The sequence below is a fragment of the Cornus florida genome, unplaced genomic scaffold (genome assembly GCF_030987335.1).
Source record: "Cornus florida cultivar Cherokee Brave unplaced genomic scaffold, ASM3098733v1 CherokeeBrave_3.0.0_Hap2_Chr11, whole genome shotgun sequence".
Taxonomy (NCBI): Eukaryota; Viridiplantae; Streptophyta; class Magnoliopsida; order Cornales; family Cornaceae; genus Cornus; species Cornus florida.
This window is the reverse complement of record NW_026775581.1, coordinates 133325376-133345324: the sequence shown is the minus strand read 5'-3', so window position 1 is coordinate 133345324 and position 19949 is coordinate 133325376. Positions and strand designations below refer to the sequence as shown.

At 34.5% G+C, this 19949-nt stretch overlaps 2 protein-coding genes across 2 annotated transcripts; both read right to left on the bottom strand.

The window, feature by feature from the left end:
* Positions 1-2788: 2788 nt before the first annotated feature.
* Positions 2789-12736, bottom strand: LOC132280777 (O-fucosyltransferase 27). Its single transcript, XM_059782515.1, has 10 exons — positions 12077-12736; positions 10992-11076; positions 10207-10277; positions 10040-10128; positions 9642-9885; positions 7520-7632; positions 7355-7445; positions 7118-7246; positions 6206-6756; positions 2789-3636 (listed from the first exon to the last, which is right to left on the bottom strand). The coding sequence occupies exons 1-10, from the start codon at positions 12287-12289 to the stop codon at positions 3168-3170; spliced, it is 2055 nt and encodes a 684-aa protein (XP_059638498.1). The 5' UTR covers positions 12290-12736; the 3' UTR covers positions 2789-3167.
* Positions 12737-17883: 5147 nt separating this feature from the next.
* On the bottom strand, positions 17884-18582 carry LOC132282173 (uncharacterized). The gene has a single exon (XM_059783795.1). It carries the CDS (start codon positions 18580-18582, stop codon positions 17884-17886), a length of 699 nt encoding a protein of 232 aa, XP_059639778.1.
* Between the last annotated feature and the right edge of the window lie 1367 nt (positions 18583-19949).

The window sequence follows — 19949 nt, the reverse complement described above, 5'->3', positions numbered from 1 at the left end:
TAATCTATAATGAAAAAAAACACATTGACTTTATGAGAATGTCATTTTCATAAAAACAAATTATAGATGAGAACCACTATTTTAGTATTTTGTATGGTTATTATTCTGATAAAAATCACTGTTAGGGCAAACCGACACGGTATATATAAAGTATAGTGACAAAAGTTTGAAAATACTTTGTACTTTTGTTTGGTAATCACTTTTTATTTTTACAATAGTAATATTAATTTTGAAAAATAAAAGTAGGGAAAAAGGGGTTTTATAAAATTTGGAAAGTAGATAAATGGATTTTAAGGGATTAGTATCCTCTAAATTAAAACTTTTCTACATTATCCCATCCCAAGTTGAATTTTAGAAACTTTGACATGTGGCCTTTGTCACACAGATCTATGATTTATAATGCATCACATCAGTAAATTAAAAATAAAAAAATAAAAACTAAAGTTATCTAACTAATGAACAGAGAGACGTCATTATCAATGCTAAAACTTTTTCAATTTCCAATTTTTTTTTTTTTTTTTTTTTGTCTCTTATGCATGAAACTAATGGGTTCTTCGTGGATTGGTATAGAATTGGTGGTGAAATTTGCAAATTTGTGGTGATCATCGATGAGTTTAAACCCTAATTTTCAGTTTAGATTGAATAACTAACACTTAGAAGGAATCAAATGCAGTTACCAATTTGTAGTAAACAACAAATCATATATTCAAAAGAACACAATTATCTCATTGATTTAGATAATAAAGAAATAAAAATAAATAAAAATTGAACAACCAACCTTTATGTCCAGTGGAAGGAAATTGGAAAAGCAGAGTTCAGGTTTAAACATAAAAAAATAATTAGAATAGAGGCTAGACAATGAAATGTGAAAAAAAAATAGGAGAATATAATTGCATGGGATGAAACAAAAAAAAAAAAAAAAAATCAAACCAAGAATACTGGTAGAGAGGTGGGCGGTTGGAAACCTAAAACTGTTGTTTTTCTTTCTCAAAACATTGTCGTTTCAAGCCTTTTTTTATCACTAAATTACATGGAGCGTTGTCAGCCATATATTGAAATGACACGTTTTAAAACCATAACAATTCAACTTAGGATAATATAGAGAAGTTTAACTTAGAGAATCCTAGTCCGTTTTAAGTTAATAGTCACTATAGAATATTTTAAAATTAAGATCGATATTTATAAATTATTTGAATTATCAAATTGTTTCGGTTTTCAGAGTGACAAAAAAAAAAAGAAGGATAAGTGAGTTTTAATTTAGCCGTCACTATTGAAATTGTGAGTACGGTGAAAATTATTTTAGAATATTTTAAAATTATGATCAATATTTGTAAACTATTAAATGATTTGAACTATCAAAATTGTAGCATTGTTTTGTTCGGTTTTGAGAGTGACAAAAAAACAAAAAAATTATCCATTGAGTCATATAAGTGGGGAATCCTATCATTACGTGTCACATTTTAATTAGTTGGTGATATCAAGTTATTAATATAATACGAGCAATAAAATATTTCTTGTAATAAGGATAATGATGTAAACGAGTTAAAAAGTTAAGCAACGGGGTACCGATTTAAATAAAAAATAAAAAAATTTAGACAACAAGATATATAAAGTTAAAAGAAAAGACTTTTTATGGTGTTGTTTGATTGGTAGAAAATAAAATGAATGAAAAATCATTTGATCTTTATATTATTATTAAATAGCAAAATAAAAAACAAAATTTTGTTATCATATTCAAATGGATTTCCTTTTAAGACTCATAAAACAATGTACACCTTTCAGAAGTATATAGATGTTTCTATAGAAATAATACTACGTTTAGGTTAACAATATCAATGCATTTGGATTTTGGACAGCACCTGGTAGATTCAACACTGAACGGTGGCCTTTTATTTTTTATTTCTTTTTTCTTTTTTTTACCCTCTCAGTGCCTCTAACACAAGCCTGACGTTGTAAAGAATGCAAACATTAGCTATTAAACCAAATCATTTTACACCTTTAAATCAACAGAGAGTTAGCTAAATGTAAACATTGAATTATTTAATTCACACTTCTATTTGTAGACCGTAGCTCACATGTTAGTATGAGACTTTGCATATATTGAAAATTCCCACTTGTTCTATTCATTTCTCTAGGCTAAGATTGAGTATTCTAGATATGTCAGATATGCTTCACCCATCCATTTTTGTTGAGATTACTGTAATATTTATGAATGCACAGTGGATTCATTTATGTCATGTTTGAGAGCTTCAAACTTTTTCAATTCGACACTCGGTCTTAGAACTGGAATTGGATGAATTCAAACTTGGTCTTAGACTTGGAATTGGATGAATTCAAACTTCTCCAATTATCCATAACACCGATTCGACACTCTAGAAACAACGTTAGATAAATTCTAAAAACATTCAAACTTAAACAGACTCGAACATATGTTGTCCTCACACCTTACAAGCCAATTTTTTTTTATCGCTGGCATCAACCAGTGACCTTGTAATATAACATGAATTATATGTCCTCCCAGTTGTCAATCCAAATTTGTATTCCTGCACCAATCAATGGCACCTTACAGTACAACATGAAAGTGTAAACCATGTTTTTATTGATCAGTACTAGCAATTAAAATGATTGAAAAAAAAAAAAAATGTACTGATGACAACAGCATTGGTCACAAATTGCTGTTATGACAAGTAACTAGGCTTGTAAACATCTCTTTGCATCACAGACTACACAACCCAGTACCTACCTTGTTATCCTGTCAAAAAACCATTTCATATATAACATTCAAATAGATGTCAGGCCAACAAGTCTCATCAATTTATGCTCTTTACCAGGTTACATCCATTTGAAGCAGGGTTAGAATGTCATCCAAATATTGAGTGTGCAACTAAAAATATGTTGAACTACATCAAAAATTGGTTGAGGTTACCTCAAACTACACTAATTGGTTGAGGTTACCTCAAACTACACTAATATTTCCACAGGGGACTTGGACTTTAACTATAATTCACCAAAAAAAATGCTGCACGCCAGAACAAGATTGATCCGACCCAAGTTGAGCTAAAATCAAGGACCAGACCGACTTGTTAGGATCAGCAAATAGAAGGTAATATATTTACACAAATTGGTGCTCAGGGAAACTACTACTGCAATTTTAATCTTGCCTTCCATTATCTATCACTACCTTCTAGTTCTTCTTGATCCTCCATTGGAGCTTCTTCTTTGTTATTCATTTCTCCTCCGCTTTCATGATTTACGCCTCTATACTGGAAGAACAGTCCAGATGAGGTGAAATCATCCTCATCAAGATCCTCCTCACTTTCTTTATCCCTTGATTGTGAGATCGGATTACTGTCCATCCAAGCAGGGCAACGGTGTGTAACCCCAAGAATGGCCTCAACTTGTGATTGATTTGAAGCAGTTGGAGCATGAGATGATGTTTGGGTGTGGGCAGATCTTAAGCAAGAACATTCAGGGACTGGGTGAGAGAGAAAAGAAAATGGTTTCGATCTTGTTGACCTTTCTGTCAATGCATCGAGTAAGGTTCTTCTCAGGTGCCTGCGTATTGATGTTATCCAAGTATGATTTGCTTCATATAAGTGGTCACGGATCTCTTCTAAAAGCTTAGCAACTTCTTTTCTGTGCCGAGATAAAAAAATAAAAAAATAAAAAAAAGGAATTCAATAATATAGCAAATTGACAAGACTCCAAGAGCACTTTGAACGTTAATAAACAAACAAATATCCTGTTGGTATTTTAACATATGGTTTTCTGTTATGGCTCGTTCATTGCAGCATATAACTCCCAGCTTTTGTTTTGGGCTCCTGGCATACCTAGGCTTAGCATAAGAAAACTGCAATTGATATCATGAACAAGTACTGTTAAGAAATACAAATAAATGAAGCCACTACGAAGCTGGACAATCAAGTGATGGGTCCACCAGAAGATTTTAAACGCACAAACACAACCTTGAAGCCTGGTCCTAAAAGTACTATTGCATCTAATAATCATTTAAACTTGCACAGCATGGGATACAAGTCAATGACCATAATTGTTTTCTGGTTTAGTTTATTTTTTAGCTTCTTTTCTCACCATAACCAGTAGATGTGATCTTTTCACATATTTATTTCATTGATGTAGCAAGAGTGACAGATTGAATCAAGCCAAAACCGTGTTTCTTATTTATATCAATATTACTGTGTTGTGACATAACATAATGCATAAAAAGCAGTCAGAATCAAGCCAAACTCGTGCAGTCTCACACTTGTTACTAATTTTAATGTTGCACAATGTTTTTCTTTTTTTTTTTTGGTTTATAAGTAAGGTTTAATTAAAGGCGCTCAAGAAGGGAGTGCTCCCAGGAAAATATATAAATGTTCATTCAGATGATAAGGAGGCCGGGAAAACTTAGTGCACTGCATATGTCCTCAATTACATGGTCCTAAGTCCTAACCATCCAATACCATATAAGTAATCCTTTTGCCTTGGATGAGACGAAAACCAATCAAATGTGATTTAGGACAGGTACAAAGAAACACTTACCCAGAAGACCGATAACAACATTGATGTAGAGCAGTGGTTATAGAAGGCTTCTCTAAGGCAAGCTATTGCAATTTTTATAAGGCTAAAGGTTCACAGAGTTATGGGGTTTTAAGGTTTGAAAGGGTGTAAATGATGGGTAAGGGCTCCGGGATATATATAAGCAAGAAATTAAGAAAATAAAAGTTTTTGGAGCTGATTTCAGACAGAACACTACCCATGAAGAGTAATGGGGCTGGTTTGTGCAATTATTGGTGCTAGGTTGAAATAGTTGAGGGATTATGCTCGTAAAATAGGATCTTATGATCATAGAAAGGGTGGATAAGGTCTGTTAACAACAATCTACTCCAAAAGCTCAAGCTGTTAGAGAGAGTGTAACTTAAATATATAAATCCTTCAACAAGCCCCCTCACGTGTGGCCTTCTTTTGGTTAATTAGGGGACAGTGAGGTTTGAAATCGAGACCTTTTGGCTCTGATACCATGTTAACAACCATCTACTCCAAAAGCTTAAGTTGTTAGAGAGGGTGTAACTTAAATATATAAATCCTTCAACAAGGTATATTGTGACTTTTGATGGCCAATAAAGAGCAGAAATTAAAGAGGAAAATAAGTTATATAAAGAAAAAAGTGTTTGATTACGATAGGCATCACACCCATTATTGTTAGAATATTTTTGGCAACAGGGGTGTAAAATTGATCTTTATTAAAACTTTTAAACTGATTTTATGAATGCAAAGAGTATTAAGATAAATATTCCTAATCCTGCTAGGATTTTGACTTGAAAACTAGAAACTTAATAACTAAACTCATTAAACCCATCTAAACCAACTACAGACTCTATAAAAGTTTCAGTTGATCTTTCCTAGCCTTTTGATTTACATGGTGAGGAGAACGCGATCTGGCACAAGCACCATGGACCACCACTACAACCAATGTCTAGAAAATCAGATAATTATGAAAATGTGATTTCAGGAAAAAACTTCAACAAAACAAATATAATTACTGAACCAGCAGCATATAAACTTGAATAAAACATACTGCGTGACTCAATACAAGTCAAAACCTAATCATGAAAGATCCAAAGTGTATTATGCCTCGTGATATCATATAGCGTCCATAATTTGCTTTATTTGAATTTACTCTTTCTTAAGCCTCTCATGGACTGCTTCAAACAATTTAAGGGAAAAAATTCACTAAAGTCCCATTTATAGATCTACAAGTGTCAGAATATAATCTTATTTATGCTCACAGTCATTGATAAAATCAGAATTTTTTTTAAATTTTTTTTTTGTCCTGGCAAATAACCCACAATGCTCTTGGGGAAACTCAAACCCTCCACCTTTCGTTTTAAAAGGAGAGGAAATACCACCGGGCCACAGGCCTTAGTGGTTGATAGGGTCAGATTGAGTTTTGTAAGTTTGCATCACAGCCTAACACCAGAAGTTTTGATGTTGAGCCCAAGTAACAATAGTTAAGAGTAAATCAGGTCAAATCTTGATTTCATTTTATCAATCATTTTGAATGTTGTGTAATGTTGAATCATCAAGGAAGAAAATTTCATGAGTTAGAGCACACAGATAAAACAAAAGAAAAAGGTAACAAAACAAAAAAATAATAAGTAGCTAAAATAAAACCTGCCAACACACAAAGTTCTGGAAGTAAAATCACCTGTCAGGCCTGTATGTTTTAGATCCCGCTGACTGATAGAGTCTATGCCCCATAACCAAGCTAGCAAAATTTGGGCGCCCGTTACCATCACGATCAAACCCAGGGATGAAAACATCTGCTTCAACAGAGACTGTGTAGTCAATTGCTTCCCATAATAGTTTATGAGCATTAGTCCTCAACTCCATAACCGTACTCTCAGGCTCGTTATCGCTCTCAGCTACCCAACCCCACCACCCTTCAATATTATATGATTTGGGTCGCGCAGGGGGAGGAGGAAGTGGGCGAGGACGCGGGCCTGATGTTTTCCATGCTTCAAGTTTGATTTCTTCCTTAACAGGAGGTGGCGTCCTTGGATAGTTGTCAATTAGGTTGGCCTCACGACCATATATTTTACTGAGCTCCCATGGCGTGCACAGGGAGGTCCTATCAACAACATTTTCAAACATAGCATGAAGTGGAATTAACTTCTTTTGGCCACCAAAGACCTCTCCTCCAGAGAGATAAATTATTGTGTCCCAGGAGTAACCATATGCACGAAGAAGAATACCAACCTGTTAAACATATTTGATAGTAAAAGTACCATATTAAGTTGTCTTCAACCATGTATACTGTATGGGCTTAACTCCTCGTTGTTTTGTCCATTTTATAACAAGTTTGCAGCACAACATTGAGGTTAAAAAAAAAAAAAGTGAACTTTAAAAGCTAAATGAGTTCAGTATGTACATCCTGTATGATAAGACGGAAGCAATCTCACATGTTGTACACTGTAATTTGATCATGGTTGACCAGACAGGCAAATTGGAGAACTGTCTAACCTAATGTGTTAAGAGGACATGAGATTTATTCCATCTTAAATATGAGTGATTTATTGCAGAAATGGACAATAATGACTAGAAGTGCTGAATTTCTTACCTCTTCTGGCATAAGTGGACAAGAACCATTAAGATGTTGCTCCCCCGAATTCACAGAAAGCTTCCCCTTTATAATCCCACGTTTGATCATCCATGACCGTCTGTGCTGAATGAGTTCAGTATGTACATCCTAGAAAAGAGTCAAGGGAGACAACATACACCAAATGCTAAATAAGCTTTGAATTTTAAAGGTTAAAGTCACATTGTTAATCACGACTTCAGAACTTCTAGCAGGTACCTGAAAGAGTTCAGCACAGCCATAATATGCTAAAGCATCTCTCGTCATCCCAGGATCATAGGCGATGAATGGCCGACCAGGAGCTCTTAACCTAAAAAAGTACAGAAATGAGCAAAAAGCCACACAAATACTCTAACTGCACGATAGATAATGGAAGTGATTGACCTATTTAAAACTTTATTTGCAAGTTCCTGGACCTCCTCTCGGAACTGTAGGGCATGAAAAGCAACTCTACATCTCAACCTCTGATACTCTTCAAGATTGGGGGGAAGAATAGCCTGAGCCAACCCAGTAAAAATGATAATCAGTTGGAAATGCAAAATAGTATTATTAGGCCATATAACAACATTAAATTATGAACATTGTTCTCCTAAGGTGGCAAGATTCATATGAGAGTACTTTTTTCTTGTATTCCTTATGTTTTGCATATAGGGAAATAAAATTTTAAAAAAATAATAATAATAAAAAAAAGAAGAAGAAAAAGAATTAAAAGATGATGAAAGGTATGATCATGACAGCAATGGAACAATGACTGTCGCCATCTTTATGGACACCAGCAAAATCTTTCATGAAGGAGACGTGGAGTCAAAATGATTTTATATACATAGTAACAAGAAATTTAAGTACAAGAAATTTAAGTTTTAAAAAAATATGAGATCAAAATGTAGAAACATGGGATTGACTTTTTCTTTTTTCCATCCAAAACCTAATAGCATAAAGATATATTTGTGCATAAATAAACATAAACATGCAGAATTGAATGTTTTGATTTCTAATTTGCTAAAAAAAGAAATTGTGATATGTCACTTTTGATTTCTCATTTACCAAAAATAAAAATAAAAAATGGTAATATCTCAATATTCAACACATTACCCAAGATTCTTTTAAATATTTGTCTCATCTTGATGGAAAATCCAACTACCTACTTAAAGATATTTCTAAAGATATATAAGGCCAGGAGATTTTCAGCAATTGCCAATCTTTACGTAAAATTTTCATCATACACTAAAACACAAAAACATTTACCAGATTCCATGATCAGAAACACGCAATGTAAAGTGAGCAATCTACAAAAAAAAAAAAAAAATCTTATTTTTTCTCCTTTTTGTCTTCTAAAGTGAGCATATAAAATGTAAATAGATACATGTTGACAAGGGTTTTAACAAAAGGGGTAAATTGTAAAACACAACAATTTGTGCTAAATTAGCTCATTCAAAACAATTCCCTTCCTTTTGTCTCTTGATTAGTGACATCAAATGGAAACATTTAGAAAATTAAAGAATTGCGAATCCTCAATTCCTAATCTATAGGTTAAGAAATAACATATATTACATACCAATCAAATGATCAAGTCAAGTGAACCCAACTAACATAGAGATCATAGAAATTAATATTTCATGTAATGTTGCCTTGAAGTGCAATCGTGTCGATCAGCATTATTTGGGTTTCCAACAGTTATGGCTCTCATCTGTAGATATTTTTACAATAGTAAAAGAATAATAAAATATTAAGAAAGACATCTGACATAAGAATTTCTAGACAAAACTAGTAATAATCATTTTCTATGTCAGGTAAAAAATAATCATTTTCTACTTCAAACATGTTACAGGTACACCTGTTGCCGTGTTGGATGTAAGTGTGTGTCTAATTTCCAAAACTTTGTACATCAAGGACGGTTGATCACTAAAATCTCCAATTTTTGTGTCCACAAGTACCTCACTAATATACAAGCATGATAGAAAAACAAATCAAGACGGTATTCTTGGAAACTCCTAGTTAACTAGAATACGTTCCTCTCTTCCCGTGTCCTACAAGTACCTCACTCCTTTTATTATGCCAACTTTGCTTCTAAGCCCCAGCAAACAGAACTGCATTTTCGGATCAGGTCTGAATCAAGTTAGCCAAATGTGAAAACAATACAATAAATACCTTGAGAGAAAATGAAAACATAAGAATACAAATGATATGCTAAGCATACGCCGGCTGACTGCATCCAAAAGCTTAATTATTCTAAATAGTAAATACAACAAGATCAGTTATGTAGCCAAAAGAGAGAAGGAAGGGGAGGTGGAGAACATAGGGCCAGCAGCTAGTTGACAACTTCACACGAAACCACATGGATTTTTGAATAAATTTCCGCAGAACTCATGGTTATAAACAACAATCCATTTGGCACATGTATGGTCCCGTGTTTGGAATTTGTTAACATCACTAGAGCACATGAAATTATCAAACCTAGTTTATACACCCGGTAAAGTAAACATAGTAGCACCATAGCAGTCATTACCTGCAAACAGCCTCCATTGGAAACAACTAGTTCAACCACCGAGTGCCTGTTTAGTACCGGTAGAACTTTGTGCAGATAAAAATATGGAGACTCGGAGTGAGAAACTCTAAATGAAGGAATCTTTTTCTTTCTTCTTGCCCCTTTGAGGTTCTTTGGAAGGGTTTTCACAATCCTAACATCTTTTGCTACTGCTACCATAAACTGATCCTCATTATAGAGATAGGCAAAGCTCTTAAACTCGGAGCTGCATGAAATAGATGATAAAATAAATTATTAAAAAATGATTGCACATTACATCAATTTAAGACATTTTCAAACTTTAAATAACACTTCTCATATCGTCTAAACCAAAAATGAAATAAATAAATAAATTGAATTAAATGACACTTGAAGGACACCTGATCCCCTTGCTGCTTGTGGTTGATTGTATCTCAGGGATAACTAAGGTAGCATTGAGAAGCCGAGAAACCACAACAGCATCACATATCTACAAGATCAAGACCTTTTCAGTAGTTGTTCTTTTACTTTTTAAGGCAAGCAGGCAATTCAATCATATTATCCTCACCGAGTTCCTGATATCATGAAAACCTCCTCGTATCCTAACAAAAATAAAGCCATTTGTTTGCAACAGGGGAGCTGATAAAGGGGGAAAAAATTAAGTTAGAGATAATACTACTCAATAAAGAGAAAATAACATTAATAAACCAAATTTTTTTTTTTTTTTTTTTTTTTTCCCTAAATGCATTAATAAACCAACTTCAATATACACTTTTAAAGTTTCTAGCAGTAGCTTTATTGTAAATTCTAACACAGCCAACTTGGGTTCCAGAAGAACTTTAAATGATAAAAGAGACTCATAGGGTTACAGGCGAAGTCCCCAAATTCGAAGACCAATAACTATATCATTAAGGAAGACTGATGTGGTCCACATTGAAGATAATCCTAAGGATAAAAGGACAACTAAAAATAACACGTGTGAGATAGTAATGAAATATATGACAGCATGTTATTTTGCTATGATTATGGTCTTCAATAGAAGGGAGTGGCAAAACAAGATTCATAACACCTAATAGTTTGTAAAGGCTTTGTTGAGTTGAGTAGATGTCACACAAATAAGTCTCGAGAAAGTTGATTATTATAGATATTATAGAACTAAAAAGTAATACATTGATTTATTGATCAGACAATCATGGCTTGGTTTACTTGTATCCAAGGTTATCAAACATTATAAATTTAATTATTAAATAACTAGGACTTCACAGATGAAATATGATTCAAGCTTCTTTGACAAAAGAAGTCCATGTAAAACATATAACAAATACTATATTCATTAAAAAAGATGCATGTAACCTGCGTAGTTTCCTCTGGGATTGGCATGTGGATGTAAAGACTCAATATGCCTAACAGGACCCCACAGTCTCCTATAAAGTGGACTCTGCATAACAAAACAGAAGATAATAAGAAGCCTCGCATACTCGAGCAAAGGTGAGAATGGCATGGTATACATATATTTAGGAGAAAAAACAAGGGATTCAAGGGGTAACTTTTACTAAGAAAAACCAACAGTACACCAAGAAATTTAAGCAAATTGACCAGTACAAAGCAAACATAATGTTGAAGATCATTTTCTGAAAAGAAATAAGGAAACTTACCTGAACCTTCTTCAATAGTCCCAAATTCCACCCCACCCAAAAAATGTATACATAAATATAATAAAGAAAAAAGCAGAAATAGTACCAGAATATTAGGGCCTCCTAGATTGATTATTTGGACTAAGAGAAGACCCCCCTAGATTTGGGCCCCAACAATTTCCACATGCTGGAAAGAGTGTGTTAGTCCACTGGACGAAGAAACCACTTGAATTTGATAGCCAAATTAAAAAGCTAGAATGTAGCTTCATTGATGAAGATACCATCATATAATAAGACCATAATTAGCCCTCTTTCAATTTCCATAGTCCATTTGGTTAAATGGCTATGGGTCATTTCCCGGCATTGCTCGAAAAACAAATTAACAATAATAATGGTAAAACCCAATAACCTATAGTCACATTATTAACACACAAGAAACACAAGAAAGATTAACAAAGAAGATAAACTCTTTATTTGCTGAGATAATGTAGAAAAAGAAGAAACAATCATTGTTTCTAAACCATGCCCATTTTATTATTTAGCAGCATAAAAGAGAGAAATTCCGTCCAAAGGGCTCCAACTGCACACAAACAACCATAGGGCTTGGTTCAGATGAACATAAAAACATTCGATTGAAATTCTGTTTCTTTCCAGTTTTCTCAGTAACCAAACGGGGAGAAGAAAAATCAGATTCAGACTAACATATAAATAAAAACATAAAAGCCAATAAATTTTAGAATGAAAAAAATAAAATAATAAAGAATAGATAAAGATGAGATCTTGAAGAGGTTTATGGCACATTACAGTTATGGAAAGATCGGCATTCTCAAAGATGGGCCTCCAAGAGAAGATTGTGATTGAAGACTGGTACTCTGTAATACCCTCCTCTGTATATCTAGCCAGTAAGAAGTGGGTGAAGAGAGAGAAAGCCGACAGAACAAGCCCAACCAGCCCAACCCACTTCAGCCTAGACTTGAATACCATCTTCCCTTCTCCTTTCATTGCCACCCACCTCATCACCCACAAAAGATCAACCACAGTCTCTCTCTCTCTCCTTTTCTCTCTCTAGAGAACTCTCTCTGTCTTCCACCCAAACAACCCTTTCTCCTCTATCTCTCTTTACCAATTTTCTTTCTCCCCAAACAAATCCCTTCTCCTCTCTCTCCAGACAAATCTCACTCTCTCTTCACTGTAGGCTTGGAGGAGAAGAGAAGCGCAACAGAGAAGAAGAAGGTAAGGGGGGGTTAGTGAAAGTCAAGACCCGAGAAGGATGGAGACACGTATGCAACTTGTCTTCGGGTGTTAAATTGGACGAAGAGAGAGGACTCGGACATGTTCGAGCCCACCGTGCTTCAACAAGAGGAAGTGCCAACCAACCCACTTTCTCTGGTAGAGCGTGCGTTCACGGACTTGTGAAAATGGGAAGAATATTGTCTTGACACTGTCTCGCCACTATATGCGCGTGATAGTAGTAGTTCTTTTCTTGAGGCCTTGGTGGGATATTTTTTATCCACTGCATAGGCAAGGAGAGTCACGTGATGTTGAGTCCATCATCACGTGACATTGAAGCTTTTCACAATGAACCCACTGGCTTTCGTCAGTGGGTGGGTCTGTCTCCTTTCTGATAATGGCGGGTTTGCACCAGAAGAATCTGGTGGGATGTGGGCACTGAGAAGCAATTGTTTGGAGAAGAAATTAATGGGGTGTCGTGAAGTGTGAAATGATTTAGGGGAGAAAAGTTTTTTAGAAAAAAATAAATTTACTGATATTGATGTGACAATTAATGAAGTAAGTATAGAAAGAGGGAGCGAGGTGTGGGCCCACCCCTTCTTTTCAAAACTTTCTAATCTACTATCTCGAAACTCTAAACTACTCCGTATTATTGATGTGATAAATATGTAATTGTACGGCTTCGTTCCAAACAGGAGGAAAAAAAAAAAAAAAAAAAAAAACTAATAAGGAGAGAAAAGAAAATGAAAGTTAGTAGTAATTTATCCAAGTTAGCAGTAATTTTGGATAAATTATGAAAAAAAGGATGGCTTTCTAATTTGAAAAAAAGGTAAAGAAGAGAAATAATATAAAAATATTTTAATTAATTTATTATTATACCTCAATGTTAGTGTGAGACTTATTATGAAAGTGTCACTACCCTTAACTCTTTAAATTTTTTCATTTTTGAAAAATTAGTTAATGAGAGTGTATTTCTCCAAATCTTTCCAATTTACTATTATTTTATTCTCTCATTGTTAACAAACCAAACATAAATATCACTATCCCTCCCTTTCTTTTAATTTTTTTTTTTACCTTCCATTTCCATCAATCCAAACAAAGCGTACTGTACATCGATTTTGAATTTTTATATTTGGTTATTTTTGGCAGGTCAGAATAAACAGTGAATGTATTAAAGTCGGTGCTGGATTTTATTGCCAGATTTGAAGGATGAGAGGAAAGGGACATACCAGATTGGAGTAGTTGAAGCTCTGAAACTTACCCCCTTAAATGACACTATAAATAATACACCAAATATTTTAACACGAGCAGGCCTAAGGATCTTGGTTGGCCCGGGCTTTCAAGCCCATGGCCCGTGATAATTGTATACAATATGCAAGTCCATCGTTAGAGTGCATGCAAAATTTTTATAAAGTTTTTATTTTTTAAATTAAGATCTAATTTAATTATTTATATACAAGTGGACAAATCTCAAGAAATGCCAAAATTATTTATCATATAAACAAATTGTAGCATATACAGAAAAGTAATGCTATAAATTTGAATAGCATATCCTTATTAATTGAGATGAATCTCTAATAAGTGATTACTCAAAGTTCTGTTTAGGTCATGCAATATCTCAATTTGAGCCCAACCATTTTAATTCGTTTTGACTCCAAATGCAAAAATGCTCATAAATAATTCAAATATTGAGTTGGTTGTGCTCCAAATCTCCAACTGCATCACCACCTCATTCTTTTCATTTTGGATATTCAAAAAAAGAAAAACAACAACAAAAAATAAAAATATATGTACAATTCAAGTATTAACCAACCATCGGATCTCATTGAGTAAATTAAAAAAATAATTTATGTTTCTATATTTAACTGGGTGAGAATTTAATTCGTAAATAAATTATTTCTAAGCCACTGATGTCGACCAAAGGGTGAACCATTCAAGCAAACCACCAGGCACCAACTATATAATCCATTCTCTTAGCAAATGGGCCTAACACTGGATTGACCTCTGAGTGAGACTGTTGGGCCACTGGGTTTCCAAATCTCTATTTTCCCTCGGTCGAATGAAGTCTATTTTATAAATTCGTAGTCTCTTGGACTTTAAATAAATAAAAATTACACCCTTGGGCCGACATGAATAGATCACTTTATTGGGCCGTCAGCAAACCGTTGTTTTATCTGGTCGACCAATCCAACTGTTCTCGAAACCCCCGGAGAGCACGGAGAACTAAAAACATCTCATTGAATTCAGAGCCAAAGAATTTGGTGGGAATTGTAAACGGCATATTGGAATTTCAAAAGACTCGCAAACCCACCCCCAATTCAAACCAGAGCCATCACCATCTATCTCCCTCTCCTCCACCACCGGTCCACTACCACCACCCACCGCCATGTCGCAACCACCAACACCAGTCCACAAAGGACAAACCCATCCCTTCCTCTTTCCTCAAACCCAATCCACTGTCCTCCCTAACCCATCTCGCTTCTTCTCTCCCCACCTCCTCTCAACCCCTTTGCCCACCAACTCATTCTTCCAAAATTTGGTACTAAAAAACGGTGATCAAGCTGAATACATCCACCCCTCTCATCAAATCCTCTCACTCCTCACTTTTCCAACTCTGCCTTCACCGACCAAGTTTTCAAACCGGACCTTGCCATCTCTGCTTTATCAAATAACACCAGTACTAATCCACTGATGAGGCAAATCTCTGCTACACTCGGAAATGTTTGGTTTAATGAACTTATTGGGCAACTTACCGGAAAATAAAAACACCAATCCCAATTCAACCCATAAACTCTCTTCATACAGTGATCTCAGTGTTACTTTGGATCTTCCTTCTAGTAATCTCAGGTTCTTTCTTGTCAGGGGATGCCCTTTCTTGACATTTGACACCTTAGGCAAAGTAAAACTTTCCATTTCAACCATTCATGCCATTATTCAGTTTTGTTCAAACAGTAATCGCACGAAGTACAAGATCAAGCTTAACAATAAACCAGACATGGATTTTCTATTGTTCTTCGCCAGTTAAATTAAGTCGTTACTTCTCTTCACTAACTTTCTGATGATTTTTCAGGCATTATTCGGATTGGTCTCACGCTCGATTCCAATCCAAGTTACGAAGCAATCCTTGATCGGTGCAGTTCTTGTTTTCCAGTATCCGGTGATGCGGTCTTTGCTAAACCATTTTGTTTGGATTTCATACAAAATCCATTGATCAACGACTATATTGCCATGCCATTCAGTGTTTTTTCAGGCATAATTCAGTGTTCTTTTTTTCTTTTTCTTTTTCTTTTTCTTTTTCTTGTGCCTAAATTTGCTGCTTTTGATACTTGAAAGAGCTGAATTTAACAAATTCATGTCTGTTAGCCACCTTTATAACCAGTTTAATTTGCTGCTTTTGACATGCTCTTGAAAATGCTGATTGAACACCTTACCTAATGATCGATCAATGTAAATGTTGTGCTATATATATTTTTTCTCTTTCTTTTTCTTGCTCCTAAATTTGCTGCTTAAAGAACTGAATTTAAGATTAAACAACTTCACTAACGAGGAATGAAAAAAATTGTGTGTAAAGGCAGCTTCTTCCCATGCATCAAATGTGACAGAATAACAAAGGATGCTTCTTTCCGTGCACCAGTTTTGACGGAATTAGCATTCATTTGATCAAACGATTGAAAGAGTTGCGGAAACAAATCTGCAATTTCATGCAACCTTGGCTAATTACTGCTTGATCTTGGAAGATTGGGCCTCTTGTGTCACAACTGCAATCAAGGCAGTCTTTTTCATATTGCGGCGTTGGCCTAACAAGTCATGCAGCATTCTCTGTAATCTCAAGAAAGGTGGTAGGGTATTAAAAGAAGTTAGCGTAGCATTAATCAAATGAGTTTCATCATTCAGTAATTTATTTCAAAAACTGTACATAGATTGCATGGGCACAAAATAAGGGAACATGAATGCAAATGCTGACGACCTGATTAGTGGAACACTGTGAATGCATTGGCGGAGTCAATTAAGCCCCAGGAACTTACTATACATATTTATATATTTTTGTTATATACATATATTTATATGGTAGTTTTAAATAGTGCCCCTAAAATTTTCAAATTCCTCTAATTTTCTTTCCTTTTTTTTTTAAAAAAAAAGGTTACATACATCCCCTTCATCAAGTACACCATATATTTTTCCATTTCTAATTTTTGTTTCTTTTTTTTTTTATTTTTTTTTCAATTATGTATAATTATGTATTGTTCCATTTTTTTCACTTCTTTCTTTCTATCGATGACATTTGTGATTGTATTTAATTAAAATATTATTAATCAATATTTTCATTTTATATTTGTAAGTATATTTTTTTACAATACTTATTTAGCATATTATTTTATAATTATTTTTTTTTCTTGTTTGTCTTTTGATTTTAAAAAATTATATTTGTCATATTTATTGATTTTTTTTTTTTAATAAGTGCATTGTGTCCCCTCTAAAATAAAATTTTGATCCCTTCTTTATGTGAATGAGCATTAAAATTATCAAATGACAGTAAAAAATATGAAGACAATTTCAGAATTATTGTTACCACTAGCAAATCGACAGCTTAATGTACTGTGAATAAAAGAATCAAAGAAAAGTTGCTGGGAGCATACCCAGGAAGATTCCGAGGCACAGAATTCCCCTTCTTGACTCGTCCTCAACCATACTTGGGCATGGATGTACTTCTCTAGCCTTTGCCTTGTGGGCTGAAAAAAGTTTTTTCCACAATTAAGAAAATGACAGTTAATTTTTCATATAAAAATTGTAAAATGTTCATAAAAGTTGAAAGAATAATTTTTTTTTAAAAAGCGAATAAGATGTCTCACCTTTGAGCAAACAAATACGAAAACCAAGACGAGGAAGACTGTACAACTAATCAAATTAGCACATCAAGCTGCCAGCAAACAAATGCACAAATTGAATATTTGAAATTTTTTTTTTTTTTTTTGTTAAAAGGGTAAGCTTTTATAAATAAAAAGAATATGTACAAAGTGTTCCAACCAACTAAACAAACCAAAGAACATGCTCCTTGGTAGAAGGGGATTCTACAGCAGGCTACAGCAAAGTGTACTCCCAATTTCCAAAAATAGTTATAACATGTGTACTCCCATTGTTGATTCACAAGGATGAACTCTCATTGTTGAACTTCAAGTAGCAGTACGAATTGATAAGAGAACTATTGTAGGAGGAACCATGACTGGCCATGAGCATATGAACAACCTTGTAAGAATAACTGATGCATTCCTTCCAGCAAAGTAATCCTCCTAATGTCTGAGTTGTGCTTTAGCTTAAGGGAGGCAAATCTTGCTCTGATGCAACCTTTGATGAGGTGAATAGCATGAGTAGGTGGAGAAGATTTATTCCTGAATGCTCTTGCATTTCTTTCTTGCCAAATGAAGTAGATTGCACTTGAAAGTAGCAGCTTGTGAGTGATGAAGTGATCCTGCATCCATGTCATTCCAACTGTCAGGTTTAATGTAAAACCCAGCTGCATGTTGAACAAATTCCCAGATTCTGGAGCTGAATTGGCATTTGAAGAAGATATGGTCAAGTGATTCCGCTTGTGCAAGGCAAAGGTAGCATGCATTGGTGTAGTGTTTCGTCATCATTGGTTTGGTGTCAAGTGTGGCAAGTCTCTTTTTAAGTGCCAGCCAGACAATATAGCCATGCTTTGGGATGCGATGTTTGAACCATACAAGCTGATCCCAAGCATTGGGAGGAGTAAAATACTCCATGGTGAGCCTATGAGAGTATTCATTGGGAGAACTAGGGATCCATTCTACTTTATCTGAGGCATGTGAAGGGGGTTGGATATTTTGCAGCTGTAAAGTGAAGGCTTGGCTTTGGAAAAAAGGGATTTGTTGGAGAGAGATTGGTACTTCCCACTGATTGTTGGAAATTAGACTATCAACTGTGACTCTAGGGTCCAACTGAAGAATTTCCACATCAGAGAGACCAAGCTGCATTGTGATGGGTCCATTAGGTAACCAGTAGTCCATCCACATGCTTGTGCAATTTCCCGCCCCTATTCTGTGCCTCACAAGACCCCTTGCCATCCCTCTCAACTTGAGAAGCCTCCTCCAAAATCCTGAACTCAATGATGAAGATTTGACTGTCCATATATATTTATTCTTAATGAGATACCTGTAAGTCTATGCTACCCACAAACTATCTTTTCTACAGCAAAGCCTCCAGAGGTGCTTGAGACTTGAAACTCTGTTGGCGAGGTCAAGGCAGGGAAACCCCAACCCTCCACAAATTTTTGGTCTACAAATGGCATTCCAAGCTACCTTAGCTCCTGATTTCCTAAGCTCAGTACCAGACCAGTAGAATGCTCTCAAGATTTGATTAATTTGTTTAATCACTCCTAAAGGTAAAACAAATGCTTGTGTCTAGTAGGTTTAAATTGAGTAAAGCACAATCTTGATCAAAACAATTTGCTCAAGCAAAACACACACACACACACGATCAATGTAAATGTTGTGCTATTTTTTTTATTGCGCCTAAATTGTTGCTTCAAAAGCTGAATTGAAGATTAAACAACTTCACTAACAAGGAATGAAAAAAATTGGGCTATTCTTCTTTTTTCTTTTTTCCCCTTACAAGAAGAAGATTTAGTCTCAACAAGTTGTTACTCGTGCTCAAATTGTGCATTCCTACCTCATTCCTTTCATTCGTTATTAAAAAAAAAAAAAAAAAAAAAAAAAAAAAAATAATAATAATAATAATAATAATAAAAAGAATCTCATAAGGATAGGGATATATAAATATGTCAATTAAATCACTAACTCTAACCTAAGTTGGTAGAGGACTCGAGTTTTGAGTCCTCCACCCTAGTTTGTCAGGATTAAAAAAAATTAATAATTAAAAGAAATATTTTTAATTGACAATTTCTGAAAATTTATTTTTTTAAAAAAGACATATTTTTTCAATAATTATGGTTTGTAATTTTTTAAAATAAACTTCTGTATTTCAGAGTTTTTTATAATTATTTTCAAATTATTATCTTAATGAAGTAATAAATTTCCCCTGTCCTGAGTCCCTAAAATTGCAACGTGTGTCTTCATCCTCTTAGGCAAAAGGGCCTTATACTGTCACACCATTGAGTGGGACTGTTGGACCACTTGGTTGTCTCATTTTTGTACTAGATTTTACGTCGCTTGAATCTTAATATCTTACCTCTTGGTCTTCGAAAACAAAAATTCCACCACCCTTGGACCATCAACGAATCGTCTTACAATCTTGGTCGACCAATCCAACGGTCCTCAAAGTAGCGTTCTAGATCTTTCTTTTCTTCTGAGGTTAAAACTGTAAAATACAGTAGCTTACAAAAAGTCAAAAAGAAAAAAGTTCCATAGTTCTGTGAATGGTAAAATCTCTGAATGGTATTTGGTATCTTACAATACTTCATATTGTACAAGAT